The sequence below is a fragment of the Rhincodon typus genome, chromosome 31 (genome assembly GCF_021869965.1).
Source record: "Rhincodon typus isolate 14 chromosome 31, sRhiTyp1.1, whole genome shotgun sequence".
Taxonomy (NCBI): Eukaryota; Metazoa; Chordata; class Chondrichthyes; order Orectolobiformes; family Rhincodontidae; genus Rhincodon; species Rhincodon typus.
The window spans coordinates 12499196-12517622 of NC_063362.1; the positions used below are offsets into that span (position 1 = coordinate 12499196).

The window sequence follows — 18427 nt, forward strand, 5'->3', positions numbered from 1 at the left end:
CCACTACCCTCTCCAGCAATGCATTCCACGCCCTTACCACTCTCTGAGTAAAGAACCTACCTCTGATGTCTCCCCTATATCTACCTCCACTCACTTTAAAACTATGCCCCCTCGTAATAGCTACCTCCACACGAGGAAAAAGTCTCTGGTTGTCCACTCTATCTATACCTCTGACCATTTTGTACACCTCTATCAAGTCACCTCTCATCCTTCGTCGTTCTAAAGAGAAAAGCCCTAGCTCTCTCAAACTTTCCTCGTAAGACCATCCCTCCATTCCAGGCAACATCCTGGCAAATCTCCTCTGCACCTTTTCCAACGCTTCCACATCTTTCTTCTAATGAGGCCACCAGAACTGGACACAATACTCCAGATGTGGCCGAACCAGGCTTTTGTATAGCTGGAGCATAACTTCACAGCTCTTGAACTCAATCCCTCTATTAATGAAAGCCAACACACCATACACCTTCTTAACAACTCTATCCACCTGGGTGGCAGCTTTCAGGGAACTGTGGACATGAACCCCAAGATCCCTCTGCTCCTCCACACTGCCAAGAATCTTTCCATTAACCCTGTATTCTGCTTTCAAATTTGTCCTTCCAAAATGAATCACCTCACACTTTTCAGGGTTAAATTCCATCTGCTACTTCTCAGCCTAGCTCTGCATCCCATCAATGAGCCTTTGTAACCTAAAACAGCCCTCCGCACTATCCACAACTCGACCCACACTCGTATCATCCGCGAACTTACTAATCCACCCTTCCACTCCTACATCCAAATCATTTACAAAAATCACAAATAGAAGAGAACCCAGAACAGATCCTTGTGGTACACCACTCGTAACTGAGCACCATGTTGAATATTTTCCGTCCACTACCACCCTTTGTCTTCTAAGGGTCAGCCAATTCTGAATCCAATCTGCCACATTTCCCCCTATCCCATGCCTCCTTACTTTCTGCATGAGCCTACCATGGGGAACCTTATCAAACACCTTACTTAAATCCATGTATACCACATCCACTGCTCTATCTTCATCCACGTGTTTGGTCACCTCTTCAAAGAATCCAATAAGGTTTGTGAGGCATGATCTACTCCTCACAACTCCATGCTGATTATCACGAATCAAACTGTGCCTATCCAAATGATCATAAATCCTATCTCTCAGAGCTCTTTCCAATAATTTGCCCACCACTAAAGTAAGACTAACTGGCCTGTAATTTCCGGTGTTATCTATATTCCCTTTTTTGAACAAGGGAATGATGTTTGCCACTCTCCAATCTTCCGGCACTATACCCATGGACAGTGAGGATGAAAAGATCATCGCCAAAGGCCCTGCGATCTCTTCCCTCGCTTCCCATAGAATCCTTGGATAAATCCTATCAGGCCCGGGGGACTTATCTATCTTCAAATTCCTCAAAATTCCTAGAACATCTTCCTTACTAACATCTATCTCCTCTAGCCTACCAGCCTGTCCTCCTCTACAGCTAGGTCCCTCTCAGTTGTGAATACCAAAGAAAAGTATTCATTAAGGACTTCTCCTATCTCTTTAGGCTCTGTTCACAAATTCCCTTTACAATCCTTGATCGGCCTTTCTCTGGTCGTTCTCTCATTCCTCACATACGTGTAAAAAGCCTTGGGGTTTTCCTTGATCCTATCTTCCAATGTTTTCTCATGTCCCCTTCTCCTCCATTCTTCCTCTTCTTCCTCCATTCTCTCACCAATTTCTTACAAACACACTGAATTCCCTTACTGTGGCCCAATCATATAGCAAATTAGTTGTTGGAATACACAGCCACTAAAAATAACCACATGAAGAAAGCTAGAAGTGATGGAAGAATTTGCGCACACTGGATTAAAAAAGGTTTATGCCTTCTTTTAAATAAAAAAACCGGCTTTAGCCACCTACTATATTTACAAAATGTCAAATGATTTTGTGGAAATCATATAAGCAAAGCTTATAAAAGAGATAAGAATTGGATTTAATGGCTTTAATTGTTTGACATCCTGGGTTTAGAAGAGATAGGCCAATGTGCTGAAGGCTGCCTAGCAACAGCCTCTGGAAAGGTTGCTGCTTTCAGTACACACACACAGGTGTATCAGTTGAAGGAACAAGCCTCCAAGAGGCTGGCAGCAAAAATAAAGATCTCTTTCCAGGAAAAGAAGAAACCTTACAGAAGAACAAGCTGCATAGATCTCTCTCAGTAAAGTATTTTCTGGGAACCTAAGAAACTTCTGAAATCAGTATCCTTAACTCTCTCTTAAACTCCAGCTGGATTGCTACTTCTAATTGACTCTCTTCTGAACTAAAGCATAATTGAAAGATGTCCCATCGATCCCATGGCTGTCAGCATTGCAATCTCGGCAATAGAATGTTGACTGGACCACAAAAACTTTTCCTCTTTTTCAATCTGGTCAGTTAGGACCCTTGGACTCAGAGGAGTGTTTTCACAATTGCTTTTTTTTCAAAACCCATTTCATCACTGCAGAGTTGTATTGTTATGCTTATCATATAATTGCACTTGTTTGGAATTAAAGATATATGGGTTAATCATGCATAGTAGCTTAGGTTGTTAACCAGGTTTCCCATTAGTTATAAGATTTATTTTGCTTACAATAAATTAGTTATTTTTGAGTTTATTCAATGAACCTAGAGATAGTTTATTTTATTCTGGGCAGTAATACAGTGAAACATATTGACTATTTTGATGAATAATCAAAACATTTACACTTTTAGTATGGCTCGTGGAGTAGGGGAACTTCATTACTAGCAGACTCCTCCTGTCAGAGTTATAGCAAAACAATACTACTTTCATCCTAAACCAGCTTCATGCTTCATTTGTTTTGTTTTCTCCAAGTCAGTCTGACTTTGAGGATGTGTCTTAAACTCCTGCGCATCTTTACAACACAGCCAGCATTGTTTGCTGAATTGTCCCTTTGCACTCAGTTATAATAGCCCGGTAAGTAAAGTGCGCATTTGTGAAAATTAAGGGTGACTATCAGTGCAAGTATAGCATGTCATGGCTGAAATGTATGGGGGCAGGGGAGGCAGGGAGAGTGGATAAGCAGTCGACATACTAGCTAAGTATATCCGACAGTACAATTTTTGGGGCCAGAAAAATTAAAATGTTTTATACGCTGCATCATTTTATGACCAATGAAATCATAGATGATGTATTAAAGATGGCTGCGGTTAAGACCCAACCAGGAAGTCCTGATGTCATCGATAGCCAAAGGCAAGGTGCCGGAAGGCTGGAGATTGGCTAACGCGGTGCCACTATTTAAGAAAGGTGGTAAAGAAAAGCCAGGGAACTGTAGAAATGGTGAGTCTGTCATCATGATGGGCAAGTTGTTGGTGGGAATTCTGAGGGACAGCATTTACATGTATTTGGAAAGTTAAGGACTGATTAGGAAGAGTCAACATGGCTTTGTGCACCAGAAATCATGTCTCACGAACTTGACTGAGTTTCTTCAAGAAGTAACAAAGAGGATTGATGAGGGCAGAGCAGTGGACGTGATCTATATGGACGTCAGTAAGGCGTTCGACAAGGTTCCTCATGGTAGATTGGTTAGTAAGGTTAGATCACAAGGAATACAGGGAGAACTAGCCATTTGGATACAGAATTGGCTCAAAGGTAGAAGACAGAGCGTGGTGGTGGAGGGTTGCTTTACAGACTGGAGTCCTGTGACCATTGGTGCGCCACAAGGATTGGTGCTCTGTCCACTGTTTTCTGTCACTTATATAAATGATTTGGATGTGAACATAGGAGGTATGGTTAGTAAGTTTGCAGATGACACCAAAATTGGAAGTGTAATGGACAGCAAAGAAGGTTATCTCACAGTACAGCGGGATCTTGATCAGATGGGCCAATTACCTGAGGAGTGGCAGATGGAGTTTAATTTACGAAAATGTGAGATGCTGCATTTTGGAAAGGCAAATCAGGGCACGATTTATACACTTAATGGTAAGGTCCTGAGGAGTGTTGCTGGACAAAGAGAGCTTGGAGTTCAGGTTCATAGTTCCTCGCAAGTAGAGTTGCAAGTAGATAGGATAGCGAAGAAGATGTTTGGTATGCTTGCCTTTATTGGTCAAGGCATTGAGTATAGGAGTTGGGAGGTCATGTCACGGCTGTACAGGACATAGGTTAGGCCACCATTGGAATACTGCTTGCAATTCTGGTCTCCCTGCAACAGGAAGGATATTGTGAAACTTGAAAGGGTTCAGAAAAGATTTACAAGGATGTTGCCAAAGTTGGAGGGCTTGAGCTATAGGGATAGGCTGAGTAGATTGGGACTACTTTCCCTGGAGCGTTGGAGGCTGAGGGGTGACCTTAAATGAGTTTATAAAATCATGACAGGCATGGATAGGGTAAATAGACAAGGTCTTTTCCCTGGGGTGGGTGAGTCTAAAACTAGAGGGCATAGGTTTAAGGTGAGAGGGGAAAGATTTACAAGGGACCTAAGGAGCATTTTTTTCATGCAGATGGTGGGTATGTATGGAATGAGCTGCCAGAGGAAGTGGTGGAGGCTGGTACAATTACAACATTTAAAATGCATCTGGATGAGCATATGAATAGGAAGGGTTTAGAGAGATATGAGCCAAATGCTGGCAAATGGAACTAGATATACTTAGGATATCTGGTCGGCATGGATGAGTTGGTCCAAAGGGTCTGTTTCCATGCTGTACATCTCTATGACTCTATTACTCTATGACTGAGATGGTTGGCCTGCAACAACCATTGCCATCTTCCTTTGTGCTAGCAATGACTCCAAGCAATGACAAATTTTCCCTCTGATCCCCAATAACTCCAGTCTAGCTGGAGCACCTTGATGCCACACTTGGTCAAAGGCTGCCTTGATCTCGAGCACTCTCACCTCACCTCCAGAATTCAACCCTTTTACAGTATCTATGTTTGGACCATGGATGTAATGAGGTCAGAAGCTGTCTTGACACTTAGAAAACCAAAACTGAATGCCAGTGAGCAGGTTATTGCTGAACAAATGCCACTTGATAGCACTGTTGACAACACCTTTCATCATTTTGCTGATGATCAAGAGGAGGCTGATAAGGTGAAAACTAATTCGGTTAGATTTTTCCTGCGTTGTTTTGGACAGGAGGTACCTGGGTAATTTCTCATACTGTCAGGTATATGCCAGTATTCTAGCTGTGAAGGAACAGGTTGGCAAGGGACATGCCTAGTTTTGGAGCATAAGTCTTCAGTTCCCAGGATGTTGTCAGGTCTCAAAACCTTTGCAACATCTAATACCTTCAGCCATTTCTCGATATCGCATGCAGTGAATCGAATTTGCTGAAGACTGACACCAGTGATGCTCAGGATTTCATGAGGAAGCCAAGAAGGAACATCCACTTGACACTTCTGGCTGTCAATATTTGTAAAACTTCAGCCTTGTCTTTTGCAGAAATGTGCTGAGCTCATTGAGGAAAAAGACATTGGTAAAATCTACATTGTTTAATTATCCACCACCATTTACCCCTGGGTGGGGCAGAACCGCAGAGCTTATATTTGATCATTTAGTTCTATCATATGCTGCTTCCACTGTTTGGTATGCAAGCAACCCTATTGTGTAACTTTACCAGTTGACACCTAACTTTTAAGTTTTGCAGTTGTTGCTCCCAGGATACACTACAGCACTCTTGATTGAACTATGGTTGATCTGTTGGCTTGATGCGAATGGTACACTGAGGGATATGCGAACCATGAGATTACAGATTGTAGATAAATATAAGTCTGCTGCTGCTAATGGCCCATAGCACCTCAGCAATGCCGAGTTTGGAGCTGCGAGGTCTGCTCTGTATCTATCCTATTGACACAGTATTTCTGCCACACCACGCAATGGAGGGTATGCTCAGTTTGAGGACAATACTTCGTTTTCACAAGGACAGTACGACAGTCACTCCTCCCAAGACAGTCATGCACAGATGCTTCTGTGACAATAGAATGGTGATGAAAAGGACTAATTGGTTTTCCTTTCTTGTCCTTTCCCAGGGCAACTCTGACATTATTGTACATCGTTGTGCAGTCACCTCTCCTGGGTCTGCCCTGCTGGTAGGATATGACATACACAGGAATGGTGGTGATGATTCTCTGGCATTGTCTTTAAGGTAAGATTCAGTGAATATGATGATGTCAGACTGCCTATTCTGTGGGATAGCTCTCCCAATTTTGGCATAAGATCCTAGATGTTAGTAAGGAAGGCTTTGCAAATCAGTATGCTTGGTATTTTGTTGTCATTTCCAATGCCTTGGTCACCTCAGTGATACACCAGTTTTATTTCTTTTGACTCTTCTGTTACAGTTTGGCACAACTGAGTGGCCTGGGCCATTTCAGAGGATATTTAAGAATGGATGACATATAGCCCAGACCAGGATCAGACAGCAGATTTCCTTCCCTAAAGGAGGCAGATGGAGTTTTCTTACGACAATCGTTTTATGGTATCATTTTATTAATTGTCCCCAGGATATTAGTGCGAGCCTCTGGATTTTAAGTCCAGTGGCATTATCACCATGTCACTGTCTCCCCTACCTACTGTGTCAATTTATCACCTCAGGAAGACAAACAAACTGAAAGACAGATCGAGACATCAGAGACAGAAAAAAAGACAACCATGGCTCAACCAAGAGAAAGAAACAGAAAGCAAACTGGAAAAGAGAACAATCAACAGAAGCAGAGGGAGAGAGGCAAACAAATAGGGACAGGGCCCAATCACAGTCGAGGGGATTGGGGATGGGGTGAATAGGTGAATGCCATAGGGAGAGAGAAGCATTTATCTACATTACATTGCTCCTATTGGGATAGAAGTATTAATACTGTAATTTGATTGTGTCAAATACAGGTCATGTATTACACAATCTCTACAGTCACAAATGAGTCTTAATTTGAAAAATTGTCCACTAGAAATAACAGTCTGATTTGCGCGGTACCAACAGGGCACAAAACTGACAGTCAACATGTGCACCAAGTTATTTTGACGAGTGTGCAGACTGACATTTCTTCAGGGCAATCTCCTGACTGGGGCAGTTAGTGAACCTATTTACACAATGAGAGTATTGTGTGTTTGATCTTTGGTCCACTGAAGGAAAATTAATAGCTGACACCAGACCTGACACCCGCTCAGTTCATAAAACGCAAATGCAGTCTGAGGTGGAAAAAGCCCACTTTTCATTGTGTTTTAATTTCCTGGCTCCTTGCCAGTGACTTATTTTACCTTGTTAATCAAACCAGTATGAAATGAATCTATGTCTCCTGGCTCCACAATATATCAGCACAGATTATCCACTAAATCCCAGAGCAACCTTTGATCTGTGTACTGAAGGGACTATTTCTTCAGGCCCAATGCAGACATTTGTGTCTTGTTTCCTCGCATATTTCAGAGGAATTCAAGAAATAAAAATCTCTTTACAATTCCCACTTAAGTCCACTTTGCTCCAAAATCATTGAAATTTGGCAATTAACTGCATTTCGAATTGAACCGTTGCACTGGAAGAGGCAGGTGAAGACCATCAGGAGAATATATGACTTTGTACTTTGGGCATCTTGTTAATCTAACAATGCCTCCATTCCAATGTATTAAATGCTATGGCTTCAGAATCCCTCAGAGTTCAACAGAGGAAGAGGAGGAAGCCATTCAGTTCCTTGAACCTGCTCCCCCATCCAATTATAACATGCAAGATCTATGTATTACTCCATTTACCAGCTGTTGTTTCACAATGCTTGATACACTTAACCTAACATGATTTTATCTCAATATGAAAGCTCCAGCTGTTTTCACAGACCTCAGGGGGAGAATTTCCAATTTCAGCACAGTGGTTCAGTCATTAGCACTGCTACCTCACAGCGCCAGGGACCCCGGTTTGAATCCAACCCTCAGGCGACTGTCTGTGTGGAGTTTGCATGTTCTTCCTGTGTCTGCGTGGGTGTCCGCCAGTTACTCTGGTTTTCTTCCACAGTCCAAAGATGTGCAGGATTGGCCAGGCTAAATTGCTCCATAATGTCCAGGGATGTGCAGGTTAGGTGCATCAGCCATGGGACATGCAGGGTTACAGGGATAAGGTAGGCAGATGGGTTTGGGTGGGATGCTCTTCGGAGGGTCAGTGTGGACTTGTTGGGCCAAATGGCCTGTTTCCACACTCTGGGAATTCTATGATACAATTCTATGGTACTCCCCTCCCTGTGAAACATGTGACACCATTTTTACCCTAGAAATTCCATTTTAATATTTTCAACACCTAAATTAGGTCATTCTTTCATACTCTGAATTCAAGGGAATACAAGCAGATTTATACAACATGCATTAAGTTCCTCAAACCTGTTTAATTAAAATTAATTCAACAATGGCTGATCAACACCTCAGGTTCATTTATCTGACTTAACTGTATACCCTTTGATACCTAACACAATCCCAGAAATGGACAGAGTATAAGTCTGCAGGGAGAGGACGGTCCCCAGATCATGGGTCAGATCTTAGCCATGCCAAGTTTGACCCCATTGCACAAGATCCTCCATAATTGGTCAAGGTGGCAACGGATCAACCTTCTGTCCTTCACCTTCCCAGGGACATCACGGACTTGGCTGTGGACGTTGGTCTGCACAGATTCCTGTCAAAATATCACGCCAACCACATGGAATTAATAGCATCTGCCACTGGACAGGCTAATGGATGTGATAAAAACCGAAAGAACTGTGGATGCTGGAAATCAGAAATAAAAACAGAAATTGCTGGAAAAGCTCAGCAAGTCTGGCAGCATCTGTGGAGAGAAATCAGAGTTAACATTTCAGGTCCCATAACCTTTCCTCAAAAGAATGTGACCTCACCAACATAGGAACATGTCTCTTTGCTCCTTTAACCTGGGCAATGAGATCATGGTTGATATATGATCTATTTGCCCGTATCCTTTAATGATTTTTCCTTTGTTCATTGAATATGGGCATTGCTGATCAGGTCAACATTTATTTCCTATTGCTAAATACCCTTGAGAATGTATCAGTGAGTCACCTTCTCCAAGAACTGCAGTCTGTACACCCAAACAACATCAAGGCCTAGCTCCTGGAAAGGGGAGTTGCATTCAGAGAAAGAACTTCTCATGAAAATCTCCAATGATCAGAACACTTAAATTACAGCAACAGTATTGTGCATGCTAGCAAAATATCATATTGTAATATCGAAAACATGGCAATCAATTTGCACACTGCAAGCTCCCACAAATAGCAATGGGGCTAATTACTACATAATCAATTTTTAATTAATTTAGTTGAGGGATAAATATTGGCCATGACTCCTGGAACAATTTCCCTTCTTTATTTTTAAAATAGTACCATTGGACCTTTCCACATCCACAAATGTACAGGCAGAGGTTTTGTTCAACATGTCATAAGAACAATACCTGTGACAATGCAGCATTCCAGCAACACTCTACTGGCTATGTCAGCCTTGGTCTTGTGCTCAATTAATCTGCATGTGCCTCAAGCTGGTAACACTAATAGATGAGGTTCCAGTTTAGAATTTAAATATTAAAGAGACACTATAAGCCATTTAAACCTTAAAATCAATAGAATTTAAATTGGATAAAGCAAAGTAAGAAACATAAACACAACAAAATTGAGCTGCCTGGATTTAGAAAGCTGGAATACCAACATTGATGGCCTGCATATGGCTTTTGGATTGCGGTTTGTAAGCCCCTGAAATTGGCTACTACAGGAATGCAGCCACTATTTTAAATACCCTGCCACACAGATAGATTATGGCAGTTACACTGCATTGGCCCTTCAGACAGACAGTCAGACAGACACACACACACTTTCACACGCATGCATGCTCGCACGCAATGTTTTCAATCCTTAGGCAGGAGCCTCTGTGTTGGAATAAATACCGGAAACTGCAAGCAATTACCCCATAAGGTAAATGCCAACTTAATTGCACTTTATTTTATCCACAACCTTTTATATTAATACAATATAGTATGTTACAACTAGGTGAATTTTTATTTGTCTTTTAGTAATGAATTCCATACACAATAAATAGTCATTATTATATCAGCAAGTTATCCAATTGCATGCCAGTCTTATTGAATTATCTTGCAAATTGAACTTCATCTATTAACATTCTTGGCTTCACTATCTTCAACTGGAATGTTCACATCTTGTCAGAGCTAAATCTGCCTCCAATAAGTTCAGTTTCATCTTTTCTGCCAAACAGTTCTGTTCTGTTCAACATCTCAACTTTTGAGAAGCTATACCTTTGCAAGATGCACATACCTGGTGAAGTACTTTCAATGTCTCTCTGACTTCCACACTGAAGAATAAATTCACTGTTTCTGCCTCCACCTTGTCTCTCTCCACTATGATTTCTCACCTTTTTATCAGGGCCTGAAAGGTTGTAATTATTACCTGAGCCCCCTGAAAACTGGCAAAGAGACAAGAAGATTAGGAAAGTAAACACGTGGTTAAACGAGTGGTATGGGAAAGAGGGGTTCTATTTCATAGGGCACTGGCATCAATACTGGGACAGTAAGGAACTGTACCATTGGAACAGGCTCTACCATAATGAATCTGGGACTCGAATCCCTCTGGAAAGGCTCAATAGGGTGGTCAAAAGGACTTTAAACTAGTTGGGGGTACAGAAGAAGTTATTAAAGTTTCCAGATCAAGTAATAGGACAGAGAGTATGGAAAGGATCAGGAAGCAAACATCACACTCAGCAAATAAGGAGACAATATGAGAAGACAGGCAGTCAATGCAGGTCTGGAGGTGCTGTACTTAAATGTGAACGGTACATGAAACAAAGTAAAGGAGCTTGTAGTGCAGATTAACAGTGGTGGGTATGATGTGTGGTTATTACAGAGATAGGGCTGCAAGAGGATCAGGGATAGGAGCTAGATATCCAAGGATACATGTCATATTGAAAGGACAGGCAAATGGCCGCAGGGTATGGGGTTGCTTCGTAGTAAGACACTAAATTAAATTGATAGTGTGAGATATTGTATTATGATTCTCTTTACCAACTCACTCACAAGCACACAATGTTTACTATACTGCATTTCCATTCACACATTTGTAAAACCACGTTAAACTAAATTAAACATCCCTTCCAACCCATTACTGCTTCTTTACACCTTTCCATTGCTATTGACCGCAAGCTGCAAGCAGTGTTTAGACCTGTTCCTGTATCAAAGGCTACCTCTAAATAAGTGTTAATATTGTAACCTACTCACAACAATGCCATCCCTGCCATTGTGTCTCCATAACTCACTCGAAACTATGGAAAGATTATAATATTAATTATAGCTTAGCAACTGTCTCTCGGGACGCGAAAAGGTTACAGAATATCAAACAGTTCTTCCACTAGTATGTATTTTTTAAATACACATTAAGTAGGGCCACTACCCCTTTAAGAAACTTACCATCAAAACAGCACTTCCGTGAAACTGCTTGAATAAGCGTGTAAGAGCTATCAAAACCGGCAATAGTAAATGAAATCTCACGACTCTAGCTGCGGGAAATCAGTTTAATATTCTCTTCAGTTTTATTTAGGACACATATAATTTCTCACTTATTTAAATCATATAGATCTAGTATTTTTACTAACATTACTAACTTTAAAGACAAAAGGACTAACATCTCTTAATTATGCAAGCTCGGATCAGACAGATATTCTAATCCGTTCAGGAGTAACAGCCAGCATTTAGCAAGTGCTTAAACCATCTCCTGCTTCCCCAGGACAGTCGTCATGCAAACCTGTGTACAATAGATACATGTGACACCATAATGTTAAAATTTTAATGTATGTAAAAACTGTGTATAAAAGAGGCTACTGTAAAACTGTACTTCGGGTTCTATCACCACCTCAAACTGTGCTACTGCAGACGTTCAATAAAGAGGCTATTTTCACAACTCACTGATCTCGGTCATTATTGAACACAATCCCACAATAGCAAGAAGTGACACAGGGTCACAAGGCATTGATTCTGTGTGGTTAGAATTGAGGGACTGCAAAAGAGAAAAGACCGTGATGGGCTTGATGTAAAGGCCCCCTAGCAGCAGTCGGTATTCAATCTCTGCTACAAGCTCCTTTACTCTGTCTTGTATCCTGGGATTATTTGAGCACAATACCTTCAGTCCTGTGTAGACTGCCTCTCTCCTCAAGGTTGTCCCCTTATTTGGGGCAGAAAATAAATCAGGAGATAGAAAAGGCATGTAAGAAAGGCAGTATTACAATAATCATGGGGGCACTTCAATATGCAGGTGGAGTGGGAAAATCAGGTTGACAGTGGATCCAAAGAAAAGGAATTTGTGAAATGCATACAAGATAGTGTTTTTGGAGCAACTCATGATAGAGCCCACTGGGGAAACAGGCAACTCTGGATTTGGTGATGTGTAATGAGGCATATTTGATTAGGGAGCTTAAGGTGAAGGAATCCCTGAGTGAAAATGACCATAATACGATAGAATTCACCATGCAGTTTGAGAGGGAGAAGCTGGAATCAGATGTAACAGCACTATGATTGAGTAAAGGTAACTACAAAGAAATGAGGGAGGGGCTGGCCAGAGTTAATTGGAAGGGGAGCCCAGCAGGGAAAACCAGGGAGTAGCAATAGCAGGAGTTTCTGGGGGTAATTCAGGAGGCACAGCAGAAATCTATCCCAAGGGAGAAGAAACATACTAAGGGGAGGACTAGGCAACCACAGCTGACAAGGGAAGTCAGGGACAGCATAAATACAAAAGATTAGTGGGAAGCCAGAGGATTGGGAAGCCTTTAAAATCCAGCATAGAGTAAGTAAAAAAAAGCCATAAGCAGGGAGAAGTGTGAGGGCAGGCTAGCTAGTGATACATAAGAAGACTGCAAGAATTTTTTTTAGATGTATTAAAGGTAAGAGAGAATCAAGAGTGGACGTTGGACTTCTGGAAAATGAGGCTGGAGAAGTAGCAATTGAGAAGAAAGGAATGGCAGAGGAACTGAATAGGTGGAAGACACCAGTAGCATTCCAGAATTTCAACAGAGTCAGGGGACAAAGGTGAGTGTGGTGGCCATCACTAAGGTGAGGTACTGGGAAGCTGAAAGGTCTGAAGGTGGATAAATCACCCAGACCAGATGGACCACTCCCCAGGGTACTGAATGAGTTAGCTAAGGAGATTTTGGAGATGTGCTGATGATCTTTCAGGAATCCTTGGAATCAGTGAAGGTCCCAGAGAACTGGAAAATGGCTAATGTAACACCCCTGTAAGTTTTGGGCTGTATCTAAGGAAGGATGTGCTGGCCTGGGAGGGAGTCTAGGGGAGATTCACAGGAATGATCCCAGGAATGAAAGACATGTTACATCAGGAGTGGTTGAGGACTCTGGGTCTATACTCGATGGAGTTTAGAAGGATGGGGAGGGATCTCATTGAAACTTACAGAATACTGAGAGGCCAATATAGAGTAAACAAAGAGAAGATGTATTCACTTGTAGGAGAGACTAGGACCTGATGGCACAGCCTCAGAGTGAAGGTACAACCCATTAGAACTGAGATGAAGAGGAATTTCTACAGCCAAAGGGTGAAGAATCTGTGGAACTCATTGCCACAGAGAGCTGTGGAGGCTAAGTCATTGAGCGTTTTTAAGACAGAAATGGATAGGTTTGTGATTAGTAAGAGGATAACGGGTACAGGGAGAAGGCAGGAGAATGGCGTTAGGAAAGATATCAGCCATGATCAAATGGCAGAACAGAATTGATGGGCTGAATGTCCTAATTCTGCTCTTGTACCTAATGGTCTTATGGTCTAAGGTAGCGCAGAGGGCATGTAGGGTAGTGGTGTTAGAGGTCGGGGAGAGTGTCAATATGAGGAAGATGTTGCAGTCAAATGTGAAAGTGGTGCAGCATGACCCTTGGTGGGAGGTGCGTACAGTAGCTGAGATCGAGTGAACGTGAGGTATTGGAGAGAAGATGATGGCACATATAGGCAGAGTGGAGAAAGACTTGACCTTCTTCCTACAGGTCTGGGCATTCGTCTCTAGATGCCTGAGACTGCTTTAACCTGGGTGGCAACCTCGGAACAGGCTGTAATGGTCTGGTGTTATGGCCTCCTGGGGTCAGCACTACCCAGTCTAGCAAGACCCCCAAGCCCCTGCCCACAAAGTGAGACTCTAATTTCTCCCATCTGCCACATCTGGAGCAAAGCTCAGGAACTGCTAAGGGCAGCTCCAGACTGACGTGCTTGTCCGGGTGTACAATGGGCATTTAGAAATGACGTGGACACAAGGGATGCCAGTGAATTCTGGAATAGTCAGTGAGTTGGTGAACAGTTTTGGGAACAGCACATGGGAAGATGAGGTGGAGGTCAAACGTGAGAGATGTAATAGGCGTGGCAGGTAATTAATGAGGTGAATTTGGTAAGATACGGCAAGAGAATTCTCTAGGCCTCATGGCAACAGAACCTCCAGAAAACCCAACGTAACTTGGACTTTGCCAAAAAAAAGATTCAGCCCCCAGTTGAAACTGGATTCTGCCCACCAGTTGGAATAAATAGCCCAGGCATCCCATAATTGACTGTGTTACATCTGTTCCCCAATGTTCCTTTGCAAGACTTTTTTTATTTTATTCATTCTTATTCTCATGAAATACAGACTTCTCATATCTTTGTCCTTATATCTTCATACTCTATGTGTGATCTCAACCTTTCATATTCCCTCCTCCTCCAGTTTTCTCATTTCATTTCCTGAAAGCACAGGATACATCCTGCATTTACCATCCACAATCATTGACCACCTCACCAAATCTCAACCAGTGTGGTTCCATTCATGTATTCAGTGTTTGAAGTAAGTTTGAAATATGTGTTTTAATGTGTTATCTTTAGGTATGATCTTTACTGTCTGTCAGTTAGAGTGAGACATCAACCTATTACAATATAAAGCCTCATTGTTTCTAATGATAGTCGTTCTCATAAATACCCACTCTGACAATGGCAGAACATTAAACACTTCTTAGTATTCTTTTGTTATATTCTCAGCAATGGAACAAAGACAGCTCTTCAAAAGTGACAAAACACTGAGTAACCAAAGTCCTATACAGTCAAGAATCAAACAGCAACTAGAATCTCATGAACAAAAGGTAAAGAAACATACAAAGTAGAACATGAGGAAGGCTTACGATGTCTTAGACCAGCAAATACACCTTGAAAACCATTAAAAGTATGATAACTACAAGATTGAAATCTTAAGAGAGACAACTATTTAGAAATACAATGCACATTTCAAATAGTAGAATCAAAAATAGAACATATAAAAAAATTTCTACCAGAAAGATGTTGGCATATACTTCTGATCAAACCTGCATGAAAACCTTTATATAGTGTTAGATAAATGAAAAATAAAACAACAATCCCTCTGGCATGATTAACTCTAGAAAAAAAGTAAATTGCCGCTTAAATTTATAGAGATAATATAAATAGCTGAAACAATTAACAATGAAGCACATGATGAGAGGGTTCAAATGAAATGTCATGAAGTATAATTTATAAACTCCACTAATATTAATAACTTTGTCCAGACTTTCTGGAATCTTTCATTGACTTTTCCTGGATGAGATTCATGAAATAAGTGTCCTGAGAGATATCCATGAATAATTATAAATTAAACAAGAGGTGTAAAACCTCATATGGCAGTCAAATATCATTCATCAATACTACAGTCAAATATTTTGCACTGCTATTGCATCCAAGTATTACCTAATCCAAGTGATACCACAGTCAAACAGTACAGGTCAGCATGACAGCACCTTGGGCATCATAAACCCAGTGTCTATCTCACACTGCCAGTGTCTATGGCACAACATCATGGGCCAAAGGGCCTGTACAGTGCTCTACTGTTCTATTCAATTTCCAGCACCTAACTTCCACCCACAACCTATCCCAGCACCCAACACCCACCTACATTCTAATCACTAGCACCTATTTCTCCTTCATTTTTTAATTTCCAAACCCATTTCGTTCCATGTTCTAAGCTCCAGTGCCCATCTCTCTCTCATGCTCTGTCTGTCTCTCCTTCCCTCTTTCATGTAACAACTAAAGGTTGTGCACTTGAAATATATTGATCTCCTTGACCACTTTCAATTGATACACAATCCACGGAGGGATCTGGTGCTTGATTTTTTCCCCCATAATTTAATGATATTTGACATACAAATTGTGATCAACAGAAGCTCAAATCATTTTCAGGATAAACAGCTGATAAACCCATCATGTAAATGGATTACTGTAGGAAATGATATGATTTCAGCTATCCAATAAATCTATTTCAAACACAATAGTTCAATCCAAAATTTAGTGCTCATAACAAGCTTCAAACAAATTTCACGTCACGGTGCTCAAAAGCTCAAATGCCCAATGTACTTTATCCCTACCTTCACAGGTTTTCCCATCAGCCCTCAACTTCAAACCCTCCTGACACTTGCAGTAGAAATTGCCAATGGTGTTACAGCATTGACCTTCACATCCTCCATTGTCCTCTTCGCATTCATTCACATCTGTAAAACAAAGCACACACACAATCTCAGCATGTTGCCTATTTGATGTCTTTACAGAGACTTAGAATGAGGTCATTCAGTACACTGTGTCCACATCAGGCTCTTTGCTACAGCCACGTTAATCTCACTAACCTTGTATCAAATATTTAATCCATTTTATTTGGCAAAGGCCTGGGGAGTGATGAGTGAAAATAGATCACTGAATGCCTGATTTATATGGCTAAAGGCACAGAAGTGTAAGCCTTTAACTCAATGGATATCCCTCTCACCTCTGAGTCAGAAAATTGGAGGCGTACTGCCCTATCTGAGGTGCCATCTATTCAATGAGTTATTAATCAATGATCAGACAGAGTCAGCATAGATTTGTGAAGGGGAAATCATGCTTGACAAATCTGTTGGAATTCAATAAAGATGTAAGTCATAGAGTTGACAAGGGGGAGCTAGTCGGTGTGGTATATTTGGACTTTCAGAAAGTGTTTGACAAAGTACTGCATGAGAGATTATTATGCAAGATTAAAGCGCATGGGATTGGGGAAAGTATATTGAGATGGATAAAAAACTGATTGGCAGAGAGGAAACAAAGAGTAAAAATTAATGGGTCCTTTTCAAATTGGCAGGCACTAACTAATGGGGTGCCGGGGAATCGGTGCTGGGACACCAGCTATTCACAATATATGTTAATGATTTGGATGAGGGAACAAAATGTAACATCTCAAATTTGCAGATGATACCAAGTTGGGTGGGAGGGTGAACTGTGATGAAGATGCAGAGATCCTTCAGCATGATCTGGCCAGGTTGGGTGAGTGGGCAAATCAATGGCAGATGCAGTATATTTTGGATAAATGTGAGGTTATTCACTTTGGAATCAAAAACCTGAATGGCTGCAATTTGGGAGAGGGGAGTGTGCCGTGGGATCTGGGTGTTCTTGTGCACCAGTCGCTGAAAGTAAGCATGCAGGTGCAGCAGGCGGTAAAAAGGCAAATGGTATGTTGGCCTTCATTGCGAGAGGTTTTGAGTACAGGAGCAGGGATGTGTTGCAGTTATACAGGCGCTTGGTGAGGCCACCTCTAGAATATTGTGTGTACTTTCAGTTTCCTTTTCTGAGGAAGGATGCTTTTGCTCTCAAGGGATTACAGCAAAGGTTTACCAGGCTGCTTCCAGGGATGGCAGGACTGACATATGAGGTGAGATTAACTAGGTTAGGATCATTTTTGCTGGAGTTCAGACAAAAAGAGACTTATAAAATGGTAACAGGACTAGACAGAGTAGCTGCAGGGAGGATGTTCCCAATGGTGGGTGTGTCCAGAACCAGGGGTCACAGTCTGAGGATTCGGGGTAGACCATTTAGGACAGAGATGAGGAGACATTTCTTCACCCAAAGAGTGGTGAGCCTGTGGAATTCATTACCACAGGAAGTAGCTGATGCCAAAACATTGAATGTATTCAAGAGGCAGCTAGATATAGCACTTGGAGTGAATGGCATCAAAGGTTATGGGGAGAAGGCAGGATTAGGCGATTGAGTTGAATGATCAGCCATGATCGTGATGAATGGCAGAGAAGCCTCGAAGGCCTGAATGGCTTCCACCTGTTCCTATCTTCTATGTTTCTATGTTTCTCAGGTGGGCTTAAAAGATCCCACAACAGAGAACGAGAATTCTCACCACTGTTTTGGCCAATACTTATCCCACTACCAACATCATGATAAAACATTATCTGGTCATTATCTCAAAGCTACTTATGGGACTTTGCTGAATGTGAATTGGCTGAAAGATTTCCGACATCACAATTATTATACTTCAAAAAAAAATTCTTGGACAGTAAAATGCAGTGGAATTTCTTGAAGGATGCTTTATAAGAAGATTTGGAATGTGTCTATAGACCTGTATTTGAACTTTTGAATCAATTGTACTTCCACAC

The 18427-nt window shown here is 41.5% G+C and overlaps 1 protein-coding gene across 1 annotated transcript in view; it reads right to left on the reverse strand.

Annotated features, from left to right (window-relative positions):
* LOC109935092 (multiple epidermal growth factor-like domains protein 6) overlaps nt 1–18427 on the reverse strand; it is a 407878-nt gene that overhangs the window by 213476 nt on the left and 175975 nt on the right. The window contains exon 5 of the mRNA XM_048615100.1: nt 16388–16510. Coding sequence (XP_048471057.1) covers nt 16388–16510 — 123 coding nt within the window. The remainder of the gene's footprint in view (nt 1–16387; nt 16511–18427) is intronic.